We start from the raw sequence: 15,366 nt of genomic DNA, 5'->3' as shown, positions 1-15,366 counted from the left end.
TAATCTGTTTTCTTTCTTCCTGCTGAAAACTTCATAAACTTTTTAAAGCTGGATATGTAAGTTTTGAAAATTTAGCAGTATTATTTAGCTACTATTATTAGCTCCTTGTCTTTATTTTCAATCAGTTTTTTTTTTTTTGTCTTTTTCATTTTTATCGGTACCGGGGATCGAACTCACGACCGCCTGCTTGCAAGGCAGGTGCTTATTTTCAATCAGTTTTTTTCTGCCATCATATTTTCATTTTCTAAGGACTCTTATTCAAATTTTTTTTTTTTAAAGTAATTTATGAGCTGGGCGTGGCGGCACATTCCTATAAGCCCAGCACTCAGTAGACTGAAGCAGGAGGGTCATTGTGAGTTCGAAACCAGCCCAGGTTACAAAGTGAGCTCAAGATCAGCCTGAACTGCATATGAGACTCTGTCTCAAAAAGACAAGAAAAAAAAAGTTTATGCTCTTATTTTTAGAATTCATTATTTCCTAGTGTCTGTAAGGATTGTATTTTTGGTAGCTTTATTTCCTAAATTGCTTTTCTTCTGAGGTTTTTTTTTTTTTTTTTTTTTCAGTTTTAATCTGTAATTTTTATTTAGAAGGTTCTCTTCCAGTATCTGGAAATTTTAGACTGTCTAAATGAATAAGACATTTTAAACAAGAGAGAAACTGGGTGTGATGGTGCACGCTTATAATCCCAGCACTCAGGAGGCTGAGACAGGAGTATCACCTCAGTTTAAGGTCAGTTTAGGCCATATAGTCAGTTGAAGACTAGTCTGAACTACATAAACTTATTGGAAGGAATTCTACACATAAATTGATTTGTCTACATTTGGCTTCACAAAAGTCAAAGTGATTGAGTGGAAATATTATTTTACTAAGAAATCCTGAACTGTTAGTTATTTTTTTCTCTTGGGTCAAATAATTTTCCTCGGTAATAGTCTCCATGGTCCAGCTTGGGGTAGCAAACAGTTAAGCATTGCATGTAGGATATTGGGGCTAAGCAGAAGAGTATTTGATTTCTCACTGTAAAATATGTGGATTTAATTTTCTTTCCAGAATGGGTTTTCACTTCCTCTTTAAAACTCTCCTTGGTATCACTAAATCCAAGGCCTCTTAAATGTTTTGAATAGAGTCGGTGAGAATCATTTGCTAAAAGGAAAACTAAAGATTGAAGGAGCCAGATATGGTGGTACCACCAGTAACCCCAGCAGTCAGGAAGCTTGAGAGTGCTGGTTCACAGCCAGCCTGAGCTACATAATGAGTTCAAGGCCATCCTGTGCTACATAGTGAGGCTCTGTCTGGGAAAAAAAAATGTTGAAGCAATACATTAATTTCACTTTGATATTCAGACTGCCCTTTATTTGAATTTCTTTTCCTACAGCTCTGCTGAACATTCAGTCACTAAGCCATCTCTTGGAGATTCCTCAGGAAGTCTTTCACGGTCAAGAGGGGAAGAGGTAATACTGGGGAAGCAGTGTTTATTGTCGACATATACAGTTGCAAATATTGTTCAGGAATTCTCAATTTTCAAATAAACCATTTTTAGAAAAGGACATTATTTTTAATATTGGTATTTCCTGAGAGTAGAGCTGTCACTGAACTAAATGCTTTAGAAAGCACTTCAGATTCATGGCACAGCAGTGAGTAGCCATATTAACTGGGATTCTGACTGTTCTCAGAGCTCTGTGGTTTATTCAGGTATCTATGTTGGGCTTCTCATCAATATATCTGTGTTTTACTTTGGAACTGGGTATCTTTTCCTAATACCTTATTTCTTCTAAATTTAATTCCATAAACAAAGTTTTTTGTCTTCCAGATGCTCATAGTGGTCAAACAGGTAGCACAATTGAAGTCAGTCATTTTCATAAGTGCATAAAAATATTTGTCCCTTGCTCAAAGAAATATATAACCCCAGTGTTTATAGTCTTTTAATTTTTAAGAAAAGTGAGAAACTGAGAATTCCATGTGAAATTTCCTATTTTATAAATGGCTACAAATTTTTACAAATTTAAAATAATTGAGAATGGCAAATAAAATCATGTGGCTGTGACTTGCTGTTCAGCAACCCTTAGTAATTATTAATGTGCTGTAGGCCATACAGTCATTCCTCTGCCTTACCGTTATCTTCTCCGTGCTATTCATTTTCTTCTGTATGGACTGGTAGAAAATGTAGAATTTCTGCTGGGGATTTGCACAGTGACATAAGTGCCTGCCTGCCAAGCACGAGGTCGCAATTTCAATCCCAGGTATCAAAAAAAAAAAAAAAAAAAAAAGAAAAGAAAGAAAGAAAATGTAGAACTCCTAGTCAGATAAATGTATATGAATGCCAGACTTCAGTTATACAGCAAAAACACAGTATAACAACAGTTTTGCCTTCCGCTCTCTTAGTGAGGATGTATTGAGTGGATGCATAAGAGCTTAGGGCTGGGCAAGGTGGCATCTGCTTGCATTCTCAGCACTTGGGAGCCTGAGGCAGAAGGATCATGTGTTTGAGCACAGCTGGATTTATCTCGACTTGTCTCCAAATAAAAAAAAGGGCTAGGGAGGTAGCTCAGTGCAGAGGCTGTAGGTTCTATCACCAACGCCACAAGAACAAAACAATAAGAAAACACAAATGCTACAACTTGGGTTATGAGAGATGTAGTCTTTTTTTTTTTTTTTTTTTTAAATATATCAGCAGTCAAACTCAGGACCTCACTCTTGCCAAACAGGTGTTTGTGCCACTGAGCTAAATTCACAGCCCCCTGAGAGGCACAGTCTCTTCATTAATACAGTTATTATGGTCCTATCCAGAACTGCAGTGATTTGCCTTCGTGTGTGCGCTTGACATGTGTACTTCCCCCAGACAGGATGTGCGTGAGTGTGTTAGCCCCTCTATCCGGAGTTCCCTGTTCCAGGTCCAGTCAGCTTTCAGATGACACTAACAGCAGAAGTTGCTTGAGTTTTCATATAGAACTGTTTCACCTTGCCTCTTAGGAGAGAGCTGTGAACAGATAGTTCAAAATAAATATGAAACTCAAAATGTTCTGATTAAAATCACTTTGATGGTTTTAAAGGAGCATTTTATAATTTCAGTTTGAAATATGAAAGTGTTCATTGCTGGAGATGACAGTAAACTTTTTTAACCTTAAGTGGTTGATTAGTCCTTCCTTTCTCCTTCTCCTTCCTCCCTCCTTTCCTTTCTTTCTTGGTTGCCCAGGCTGATGTAGAATATCCTCCTGCCTCAGCCTACAACTAACAGTTCAGCTACATTCTCTTCTAAACATAAATGGTACTCTGTTGTTTTTGTTAGAACATCTATATGTGTGAGCTATTTTTCCCTTTCAGTTAAAGAGAATTTAAGGGAATGCATGTTTAATCTTATATTTTGTTTTAATTAAGAAAAAATTGAATGTTTATAAACTTTGACTTTGGTTTAGCAATGATTAATAAAAACCAGAAACATTAAAGTTAGTTTGGATTTGTTACATAAAATATTATAGGTAATAAATGTGAAGTGACCAAACAGGAATAATACAGTTTAAGTGAATTTAAAACAGAATAAAAATGTTTCCAAATTCATTTTTTTCATAGGATGACTTTTATATTCATTCTTCCCGTAGGATGACAAATCAAAAAAGCAGTTTGTTTGTATTAATACCTTAGAAGATACACAAGCTGTTAGAGCAGTGGCTTTTCATCCAGGTGGTAGTTTATATGCTGTTGGTTCAAATTCAAAAACACTGAGAGTATGTGCCTATCCAGAAGTAATTGATCCAAGGTAAGAATAGATGGTTTGTATTGCCATTCTTGCCTTAGTTTTAGAATTAGCCTCTTTTGGAATTGGATTTAGTTGTATTTCAATTCTTCGTTTCTTCTAGCTTTATTTTTTATTTTTAGTACTTGGGAAATATACTTAAGTCATCAATTTTATGATTTTTTCCCCCATAAAAATTTTAAAGATTTAGTACTTTAGTCTTCTTTATTTCTATGACTATATATTTTGTTTTTCATTTGAAAATTTCTTATATTCCAATTCAATTGTCTAAGATAAAAACAAAGTAAGATTACAAAACACATACTTCTTATAATAGCTTTAGAAAACTGTATGAAATTGGTGATATTTGCCATTTCAAACCTACAAAACTTAAAATTTCATTTGTTTACTGTAACTGATTTAATCTTGTTTTAACAGGTTATGGGATTTGGAAATAAGGCATATATCTTTAAATATGTCTTATAATACAAAATAAGCTGGGCATGGTGGTGCACACCTGTAATCCCAGCACTTGGGAGGTTAAGGTAGGAGTAGCACCAGTTCCAGGCCAGTCTGGACTACATAGACTACAAAAAAAGACTTGTTTATTATTAATGATAACTCAGTGGTACAGTGCTTGCCTTAGCATGCACTGAAAAAATTGTTTATTTGTTTAAAATAAAGGGCTTAGGGTGTTGTTTAGTGGTCAAACAGTTGCCTGGCATGTAAAGACCCTGGGTTCAATCCCCAGATCTGGGGGAAAAAAAAAATATCCATGAGCTATTCGGTAGATTTTGTGATGAGTGAAATGAATGCCAAAAACTACTAAAGGAGTAGTTTTCAAACCAACAGGCAACACACAAACAAAAAACCCCATAAACTTTAAAAGTTTTAGTTGTAAAATGTGCTACATGTAACAGTACATTTTAACCTTTTTTTAAAAACTACTCAAGACATTATCTAGTCTAAGGAACAGAAGCATAGGATTTTTCACTGATTTGCACTTTTTAAAAAAGCTGTCTTTATGCATTTTGACTTTTAGACTAAGGTAATATTTAAAGATTGGAAAAGGAGTAACAGGGCCTGTTAGGTCATAGTGTTATTAGTACTCATTGTGTATTAAGTAGAAATACATGAGAGAGAAAATTCTAGATCAGAGAGTGGAAAACAGCAGTAATGATCAAGGCAGTAGCAAAGATTTGCAAGTGTAGAGTTAATCTGATTTTAAGTTAGCCATGTCTTAACTTTTTGCTTTTTATGCTGGTGTAGATATTTCATAGTCTATGGAAAAACTGCTTTTATGAAGATGGATTTACTTAGCAAGTATCTGGTGAACTTCAACGTGCTAGGTTTGGGGGCTAGTTGTACACAAGACAAACATGTTTATTGACCTTATAGAATTTCTGGTTTAGTGGGGAAAATGAAGGTTATGCCAGTAGAAGTAAATATATGATGGTAGGTATTGTGAAGAAAAGTTACAGTATTCTGGAAGAGTAAATTAGGGTGGGCCAAGCATGGTGATGCACTCCTGTAATCCCAGCACTGGAGAGGCTGAGGCAGGAAGATCATTGCAAGTTCGAGACCAGCCTGGGCTACACAGTGAGCTCAAGCCCAGCCTGAACTGCATAGTGAGACTCTGTCTCAAAAAGACCAAAAAAAAAGTAAATTAGGAATGCCAGGAATTTAGGCATAGCACCTGCCTGGCAAGCATGAGGTCCTGAGTTTGATTCTAGGTACAAAAAAAAAAAAAAAAAAAAAAAAAGAATTAGGGATGGGGTGAGTGCCAACTGGAAAATCAGAGAAAGGGCTCTTTGAGGAAAAGAAAAGACATCAGGAAAGTGATGAGGATGAGTAGAACCTAACGTGGAGAAAAGGGGAAAGAGAGTAATAGAGAATATGAACACGAGGTGAGAAAGCTAGGCTGTGTGTGTGTTCTTGGAGTTTGAATCTAGAGCCTGTTCAACCCCTCTTTTTCTCATTTATTTGAGCTATATACCCACTTTTTTTTTTAATTTTTGAGAATTTTTTTTTTCTTTTGCTAAGTTGCCCAGCATAGGCTTGAACTTGCAACGCTCCTGTCTCAGGCTCCCAGAGTGCTGAAATTACAGGCATGTGCCACCACATCCAGCTGGAAGTTTGGCTTTTTGAGAAACTGAAAACATTCAGATTGCTTGGAGTATGGTGAACTGGAGTGTGATAAAGCTGTAGAGATCTACAGAAGCTTGGAGAGCTTTTCTGGCAGTCTTGGATTTTATGTTGAGGGCAGTGGGAAGTGGCTGGAAGAGAGCAGAGTGAGTGGTGTGACCTAAGTGTGTTTTGAGGTCACTCTGACTGTGGATGGATGGCAACAAAAGCAATGTTAGGAAAAAGGTAGGAGGATATTTCAGTTGATGGCTAGTATGATAGTCCTGGAAAAACAGAACAAAATGGATTGTAAAATAAAAGGTAAGTAGGACTTGATGAATTGGCTGTGTAGTTGAAAAAAGAATCTTTGATTTGATCTTTCTGTAAATCAATATTAAATACTTTTATTTATTTATTTATTTATTTTTCTAGACTAGTCAAGTGCAGTAGTGAGAAGGGAGGAAAGAGTAGAACAAGGAGTTCAATCTGTACTGACTGTGAACAATCCAATTGAGATAACTCACTATCTTTGGACCAGCCGATATTAAATACTTTTAGTTATTGAAGATTTATCAATATTTTTGTTACAATTTGGGAAAATTTTATTAATTATGAATTCTTAAATACCCAGAAGTAGTGACAAGTATACCAAAAAGTAGTAGCTGTCAAGATTGTCATGGATTTTCATTCATCCTAGGTACTATGTCTACTTACTCTTTTATCTTTCAAAATGAATCACTAGAAATGTATACAATTTCTAACACAGAAATGATTATTTTGTTGTTATACTTAACTTTAAAATCTTTAGTATACAGTAGTGTTTTGAATTACAGGTAAGGTGCTGTTCTTCCACTAAGCCAATGTTTGACTGTCACTAATGCCAGGCTTTTAAGGAACATGGCACCTGGGTGCTTCTTTGGCAGAGCCTTTTGTGTAGCGCACTCACAGCAGAGCCTCTGACATCATGCCCGTCACTTCTGTCTTCCTCCCTATTCTTAGTACCTTGTGTTTATCACCTCCAGCTCCACTCTGAGCCAGGCTGCATGCTTAAGCAATACTTTACCTACTATGTCTTGTTTTTCCTGGAGAGGCTCACCTTCCTGCATTTTTTTTTTTTTTTTTGGTAAAAGGTCTTCCTGTCCTTTAAGATGCAGAACTATACTGCACTACAACAGTCTTACAATGTATGGGTGATTGTGGTAACATCTGTGTTGGCTAGACTTTAGAAAGATCTTGCATTCATTGACTCATTCACTCTTCATTTTGATACTGTGGTTGAATTTAAGGCTATCCTGAGCTATAACCAAGGCTTTTTATTTTGAGATGGTTTTGCTAAATTGTCCAGGGTGTTCTTAATGTTGCACTTCTACTTTAGCCGCCTAGCATTGTGGCATTACAGACATGCACTACCATGCCCATCTACTCATACTAATAGTTTAGTAATGTTTATTGAATTTTTCTAATTTTGAAGCTTTGTTTTCTTCTTTCTTTTTTTGAGTTAAAAATCCGTGAGAAAAATATGAGAATTGGAGATTCTTGAAAGTTATATATTCTGTACCCTATGCAATCTGAAATAAGAGATTGATGTGATACTGGCTTATAATTTTACTGTTTGGATTTTAAAGATGATTTTGGATTTTAGAGATGATTTACACTTATTTTCTTTTATGATTTAAATAGCTGTTAAGAACCTGTTGTCTGATATCTTTTTGCTCCCTCTTTCAAGAACAACCATAATATAGAACATTAACTAATTTTAGTAAACAAGAAATTGAAATATCCTTATGTAATCTTCCTTTTCAGTGCACATGACACTCCTAAGCAGCCAGTGGTACGTTTTAAAAGGAATAAACATCATAAAGGATCCATTTACTGTGTGGCCTGGAGTCCCTGTGGACAGTTACTAGCAACAGGATCAAATGACAAATATGTCAAAGTGCTACCCTTCAATGCAGAGACCTGTAATGCAACAGGTAGGGCCCAGGTACTGTGTATCAGCAGTAGCTAGCCTGATGGTGCATACATTATACTTTCCCCATATTGTATCTCTATTGTATTTAATGAAATCTAAAAATATATTAATAATCTTTATTTTAAATTTTGATTGTTACAGTGAGATGTTACTTTTTTTTTTTTTTTTTTGGTACCAGTGATCAAACTCATAACCTTGTACTTGCCAAGGCAGCTACTGTGCCACTTACCTATATCCCTGCTGTGTTATTCTTTTTAGTAAATTCCTACAGGTAGCCAGATGGTATGGTATCTGAATTTTAGGAAATTCAAAATTTTAGGAATTATCAGAAAAATAATCTTTAGTGGCAAAGAATGTAGCTCAGTGATAGACCAGAGGGTAGAGTATTTGCTTAGCATTCTCAAAGCCCTGGGTTCCATTCCTAGCACGACATAAATAAATAAATACAAACAACAACAGAAACCTCAGGATTGATTAATGGAATATTTTCTAGAGAATATCTGTCTTCTATTTCTTTTTCTTTGAAATAAAAGACAAAAACATATAGGTGTCCTTCAGGGATTGTAATACTTTATGTTTTGATTTCCTTAAGTTCTGTGCCCTATGTAAAGTGAAGTTTATTGTCATATTAATCTCTAAGTAAAAATATTACCATATTACCATACTATTATCCTTGGCCAGTTTTGAAGCAGTTAAACAGTCTCAGGTTACCACAGTAAGTTGAGCAGAATCTTTTTTTTTTTTTTTTCAATTCTTATTGCTGTTTCAGGACCAGATCTGGAGTTTAGTATGCATGATGGGACAATTAGAGACTTGGCATTTATGGAAGGTCCAGAAAGTGGTGGAGCAATTTTAATAAGTGCTGGTGCAGGGGATTGTAACATCTATACAACAGATTGTCAAAGAGGACAAGGTCTCCATGCTTTGAGTGGACATACTGGTATGTAAATCAGTTTCAATTAGTATTTTCCTTATTGTTTATTTTGTGATTAACTCATTCACTTGTTTTGATAAATGGATTTATTTCTTCAAAATGGATCGTTTCAAGAAAGAAATTTTTATTTCAGAAATCTACATTTTGAGCTTTAGCTAACAACACAGTAATGGTAATTAACACTGGTATTTCTATTTGTATTCAAGTCATATGTATAGATATATATCTATACATCTATATATATATTTAATTTTCACAATCATGGTCTATAGGAAGTTTTATCCCTATTTTAGTACATTAAGAAAGTATGGTTGAAAGAACAAAATAATTTGCTCAATGTCATAAGGTTAGTAAGTAACAATACTAAGCCATGATTCTGAGTCTGCCTCTTTTCACTCCACAAAATAATTTTCCTGTATTTCCTCAATGGAAAAGTTGCCACAATTTCAAATAATAATTTTTTCAATACTAAATTTGGTATCCTGATTATTCAGAAAGAGTCTATTTTAATAGAATTACCAAAGAAAGATTTCTTTTAAGTATAGCTTTTTCCCCTCATTTTCTAAAAAATAAGTATTTGAGTATAATTTTGATGTTGCACATTTTGCTGTATTTTAATTGTTAGTCCATTTGGTAAACTGTAGAAAATCTCTAACAGATAGTATATTTGATCAGTTAGACAATTGTTTTTCCAGTGATGAAGAGTACTTAGCGTTGTATGTGTTGTGGAAAGGTACTTTCCTCACAGCAGTGATTGAGTATGTGATCATTTGTAGGGCATATTTTAGCACTTTACACCTGGAGTGGTTGGATGATTGCATCTGGTTCTCAAGACAAGACTGTTAGATTCTGGGATCTTCGAGTACCAAGCTGCGTTCGTGTTGTTGGCACAACATTCCATGGAACTGGTAGGTTTTCCATTATTTTAAGTGAGCCTGTGTAAAAAAGAAACTTTGTAAATTAAATTAGCCTATTTCTTCCTCCTGTAGTGTAGTGCATGTGCTACCAAGGCAAGTACTTTCTTGCAATATGAAGAAAATAGAAATAATGAAATAAATATTTGGCATTTTGTTGATTACTTTTGATTCTTCAAAACACTTTCATCTGTTACCTTATTTGTAGAACTTTAGGAAGCCAAGACCCAAGGAGATTAAATATTATGTCCTCAAACCTGTTAACAGGAAAACTATTTTTTGTTATTTTAAAGAGAAAAAAACCAATTTCAACACACGTTAATTAATGGGTAATAAAGGTTAATACATTGTGTATATAATCTTTAAATTGGGGTCTCAGCTTCATTATCACCTTGCCAACATAAGAAGGCTTATTTGACTGCCCTAATTTGGAGCTCATCATTTTCTGCCACTGAACTCTTACCACTATTTAAAATTATGTGTGTTTTCTTACAACATCTGGGGCTTGTTTTTACTTGCTCTTTTTGCCCCTAACCAGACAGATAATTCCCAAGATTTTTAATTCTTTATTTTTCGTCTCCCAGAATCTGTCTGCCTCATTCAGGCCCTCATTCTTTCCTTATTCTGTCTTGTCTTCCAGTAGTTTGCCTTTTTCTATAATCTCTCCATTTAGCTTGATATACATTTTCACTTAGATTAACCCTCCCAAAATTCTACTTGGCTCATGTTCTGTCTGTTAGAAACGTTCAGTGTCCTTCACTGTCGGTAGAGTTAAGCTGAAGCCCTGTAGTTTGAACTGGCCCTACTCTGCCTTTTATAGCTCAGCTTCAAGCTGTCTTTTAACTTTTATCAAACCAACATGCTCTGGCCAGACTACCTGAGCTTTTTTACTTCTAAAAAGCTTTACCTCTAAGCTTTTTTACTTCTACTCTAAACATTTTCTCATGTAATTTTTTCTGATCATAATAGTCCCTCTGTCAAAATTTCAAAAAAAGATTTATTTGACATTACATAGATATGTTTGTGTGCATATTTTATTTACACTATTTATTGCTTTTATAAGATACAATTCTTTTGTTTTGGTGGTGGTGGTACCAGGGATTGAACTCAAGACCGCATGCTTGCCAGGCAGGCACTTACACTGCTGAGCTAAATCCCTGGCCCCGCAAGACACAGTGTAAGATACAATTTATGTCTCTTTCTTGGTCCTCTTCTTTTCAGTTTTTTTTTTTTTTTTTTTGGTGCCACTTTCTCTTTCTTCTTTTGTGAAGTCTTTCCAGACTATTTTGTCTTTGTTCTTATTTTTTGAGATACATTTTTGCCATGTAGCCTGGGTGGCCTCAAGTTCATGGCAGTTCCCCTGCCTTAACCTCTCTAGTGCTAGTATTATAGGCATGACTCATCACACCCGTCTCCAGAGTACTTTAGTGTAGAGCAATGTTCTTCAATATTATTTTTATAATTGACCTCCCTTAAGAAGAAAAACTGAATTTTTTCCTAACAAGAAAAATTAAATGCTAGGAATAAGATTTTATCAAAGTTGAACTTTGGAAATGCCTACACACCATTGTCAGTGCTTGGAAATTTTTCACACCTTGCCCCTAAGAAAGATTTTGTATCCTTTTGAGTTAATAAACTGAGAATGCATGGTGTGATTAGCGCTTTAGCCTTTGGACTCAGAGCTTATTTTCTGTTCACCTTGGGTGCTTTAGGACATTTCCTATGCTATTGTGTCAAAGCATAATTTGTTACTGAATTTTCTTTGTCCTTAACTAGGCTCTAAATGGACATTTAGGGAGTGAAAACACTGGATTGACAATCCTCATCTGTTGTACTATTGATAATGCCGTCTGGGGGTTCTTACAAATGACAAAATATGGACTTCTTATCCTTACAGAATCTTGCTTTATCCCTTGTCCCCCAAAAAAGAACAGTATTTATTGATTGTTAATTTGGAATTTTTCATAACTGAAAAGTGTTGATAAACCACATTAAATTGTTAGTATGTGACTCATGTACTTGGGTATGTTTGAGTTTAAGTGTATTGATTTTCTATATTGAAACTTTCATTCCTCCACTACAGGTAGTGCAGTGGCATCTGTAGCTGTAGATCCCAGTGGCCGTCTTTTAGCCACAGGTCAAGAAGACTCTAGCTGCATGTTGTATGACATAAGAGGAGGAAGAATGGTACAGAGTTATCACCCTCATTCCAGTGATGTTCGCTCTGTTCGATTCTCCCCTGGAGCTCACTACTTGCTAACAGGCTCTTACGATATGAAAATAAAGGTGACAGACCTACAAGGTGACTGAAATTAACTTCCCTCTTTGTTCTCTCTCCTATTCTATTTGGGGTCTTTCTTTTTTTGTTAGTCTGGTGTGGTTGACTAATTTTTAAAATATTTTATAAGGGGCTGGGGATTTAGCTCAGCGGCATAAGCGCCTGCCTTGCAAGCAGGCAGTCATGAGTTCGATCCCTGTTACCGATAAAAACGAAAAAGACAAAAAAAATTTTTTTTTATAGTACTAGGCAGATTATTGAGAATGGACCAAGAGATATTATAGCAAACTATTAAGTAAACAGTAAATCTTATTTTTATTGTTAATTTATTACAGTGAATCTCAGAAAAATGATGGATTTATGTATATACTCTTGTTAGCTTCTTGATAGAGAAAATAGTATAAACTATATAATTATGTCTTTTATATTTAGTTTTATTTTTAAATATTCCTTAAGCAAATATTTACTGTGTATCAACTAGGTACAATCAGAAAAATGAGTAAAACAGTTCACTCTTTCCTTAAGGAAACTTATATTTTAGAGTAAGTCAATAAACTACATAATTTTAGATATTAGCCTGTAGTATTAAAAAATTTACCATAAAAGCCAGGCAGGGTGGTGCATGCCTGTAATTCCAGAACTCAGGAGGTTGAGACAGGAGGATCATAGCAAGTTTGAGACCTGTCAGGGCTACAAAGCGAGCTCAAGGCCGGCCTACCTAGCAAGACCTTGTCTCAAAACAAAACAAAACAAAAAATTCACCAGGGTAGGAGACAGTGACTGGGTGGGAAGCTGAAGAGATAGTCTAGGTCTCTCCAGGGAAAGCCAGTTGCACAGAGCCCTAAATGATAAGCCATGCCAGGATCCTGGAGAAGAGCCTAAAAAATATAAAGATGCGGAGGATGCTGAGTTTAGGGACAACATTTGCATAGTCATGACAGTGCAAGAAGCCTACGTGACTGGAACTTACTGAACTAAGGGAAAAAGAGACAAAAGATTACATTTAGGGAGTAAGGGAACAGGAATCAGTGTTGATTGCCAGGTTCCTAGCATAAGCAAGATGGCACTGGATAGGGGAGGAACAGAGTTGGGCAAAAAAAGCAAGAATTTTGTTGTAGACAAGTTAAACTTAAGATAACTATCAGGCAATCAAGTGAGGTACTAAAGGACTCAATGGGTACTAGTTTGAACCTCGTTAGAGAAGTCAAAGTTGGAGAGCAAACAGATGTGAATTGTAAGTCTATAAATGACCAAAATACAAATGAAATTTTAGACAGGATGCTACATAAGGAACAGCAGAAATTTGCAGCTGACATACTGGAATTCAGTAAACTTTTAAGTCAGGAGGAAAAGGGAAACCAACAAAGGAAACCAAGATGAAGTGGCACTGGATTCAGAGAGAAATCAAGTGAGAGAATTTCCTAGAGAGAGGCAGCAGTGGTGTTACCAACTGATTGCTGTGTATGTTGGAAACACACCTTAGACTTTGTACATGCATCAGGGAAGGAGTGGACTGTCCTGTTCATCTTTCTGTGTGTGTGCCTAGTTGATACACAATACATATTTGCTTAAGGAATAATTTAAAACTAAAACTAAATACTGAAGACATAATTATCCAGATTATACTATTTTAATTTTCAAGAATTTGGTAAATTCTACTAGCACAATCTATCCCTGTGTAAACCTTTCACACAATAGTATCCTAAAACCACAAAAAGTCTATAAAATCAATGCATATACTTACTTTGTCTTGTAAGCAAATATCTCTTTTCTTTTTTGATTTAGGGGACCTCACTAAGCAGCTTCCTATCATGGTGGTGGGTGAGCACAAGGACAAGGTGATTCAGTGCAGATGGCACACACAGGATCTTTCCTTCCTATCATCTTCTGCAGACAGAACTGTAACCCTCTGGACTTACAGTGGCTAGAGTGCATCCTGCGTCAGTCTATGCAGTGAAAGCACAGAGACTTACGACTACTGAATTGTCTACTACAAATCTAAGGAACATGGACTATCTGAGAGGTGGTTTAGCAGGAAGAGGCCCCTTATTCTCATGTATGCCATTGATAGGAGGTGTTGGGTGGTGTTACTCTGCAGTGCTTTTAGTCTTCCATGTGAGCTTGTGCTGCTGTGACCTGCTATATGTAGTCTTCTTGCCAAAGTCTGCAGAAGAGCTCTTATGTCGTTGGTGTGCACGCCAAGTCAAGTGGATGATGTGTTTACAGTTTAGTATTAAATGCACTCCTTGGTCTCTGCCTAAATAACAGTTTTATATACACATTGAAACTGAATTATACTTTGTCTCTTATTACATATAATACAACCAAGTTCTTTCCAGATTAAACATAAGTGTTCAGAAATTACTTTGCTCTTTTCACAATTCCCTAATGTATCACTTATTTTACAGAGGTCAGGATTTGATACATTTCTCAAAATTTACATGGTTGTTTTCACTTAGTATCATTATGGAATTGAAAGGTGAATGGAAAATTGCTTCTTAGTTCATTACATGGTAAAGGCCTTTTCTTTTTCCTTAAACCCAGGGATGTGGTTAATATTTTGTCACATAATTTTGTTTCAGGCTAAAAGATAAATGTGTTTGCTTCCAAAACTTGTTAATTTCAAAAATTTTTGAATGCAACAAGATACCTCCCTTCTAAATGGTACTGTAGAAACAGAGCAGCAGCAGTTATGTGATGCAATATTTGATGGTAGGGTTTTCCTCTTAAAATTAAAGACTTTGCCATAGACTATAGCATGGCTTGAATGCTATGTCTGCATGATAAGTTAAACTTTGCACTCCAGAAGCTTATTTGAATTTTTCTTGCACTGTTTGTGTAATGCAGAATTATTTTATTTCTATGGCATTATAGAGTCTAACATTTATGTACCTTTATTTTCATATTGTACAGTAATTTTCTTTAAATTATTAAATAGACTATTTTATTTATTTCAACTGCAGTTGTTTTCTAATTTTTGAACTGTCTGTGTACTGTATGTAGCAAGCATTTTTAATCTTGTACACAAGTGGAAAGGGTTTTAGAAATGTAACTGTGCTTTTATTTCAATAAAGATCTCTTGACACATAAGACTATATCTGTTCCTTGCAGTGTAAGATTTTCAATTTAGAATGTGATTTTTCCAGTTTACTTGGAGGAAGTGGATCCAATGGATGAGTCTCAATCAGTTTCTTACATTTCTTTCTAAAGGTCTTTGGCTTATTTTCTTTTTAATTCTTGCCAACTAAATAACTTTGTGTTCTCCCTCACCATTCTGTCCCTGTCTCTCTGTGTGACTAAGCATGTAGTTAATGGCCTTGCACATACCAAGCAAGCATTCTGTGAGCTGTATTCCAAGTCTCTGCCAGGCTCTTATTACTTATCAAACTATGACCTGTGGATGTAGCTTAGTGGTGG

At 35.5% G+C, this 15,366-nt stretch overlaps 1 protein-coding gene across 8 annotated transcripts in view; it reads left to right on the top strand.

The window, feature by feature from the left end:
* The window catches only part of Wdr47 (WD repeat domain 47), a 65,132-nt gene extending 50,093 nt beyond the window's left edge, over positions 1-15,039 (top strand). For all 8 annotated transcript variants that reach the window (XM_063255386.1, XM_063255405.1, XM_063255394.1 and 5 more), the window contains 7 exons: positions 1,373-1,448; positions 3,594-3,751; positions 7,655-7,824; positions 8,593-8,763; positions 9,534-9,669; positions 11,759-11,973; positions 13,735-15,039. In XM_063255386.1, the coding sequence (XP_063111456.1) occupies positions 1,373-1,448; positions 3,594-3,751; positions 7,655-7,824; positions 8,593-8,763; positions 9,534-9,669; positions 11,759-11,973; positions 13,735-13,877 (1,069 nt within the window). In that variant the 3' untranslated portion in view covers positions 13,878-15,039. The remainder of the gene's footprint in view (positions 1-1,372; positions 1,449-3,593; positions 3,752-7,654; positions 7,825-8,592; positions 8,764-9,533; positions 9,670-11,758; positions 11,974-13,734) is intronic.
* Positions 15,040-15,366: the final 327 nt, after the last annotated feature.

This window comes from Cavia porcellus, unplaced genomic scaffold, assembly GCF_034190915.1.
Source record: "Cavia porcellus strain 051 isolate PalLab524CR breed Dunkin Hartley unplaced genomic scaffold, mCavPor4.1 scaffold_1, whole genome shotgun sequence".
Taxonomy (NCBI): Eukaryota; Metazoa; Chordata; class Mammalia; order Rodentia; family Caviidae; genus Cavia; species Cavia porcellus.
This window is presented reverse-complemented; position numbering and strand designations above follow the sequence as displayed.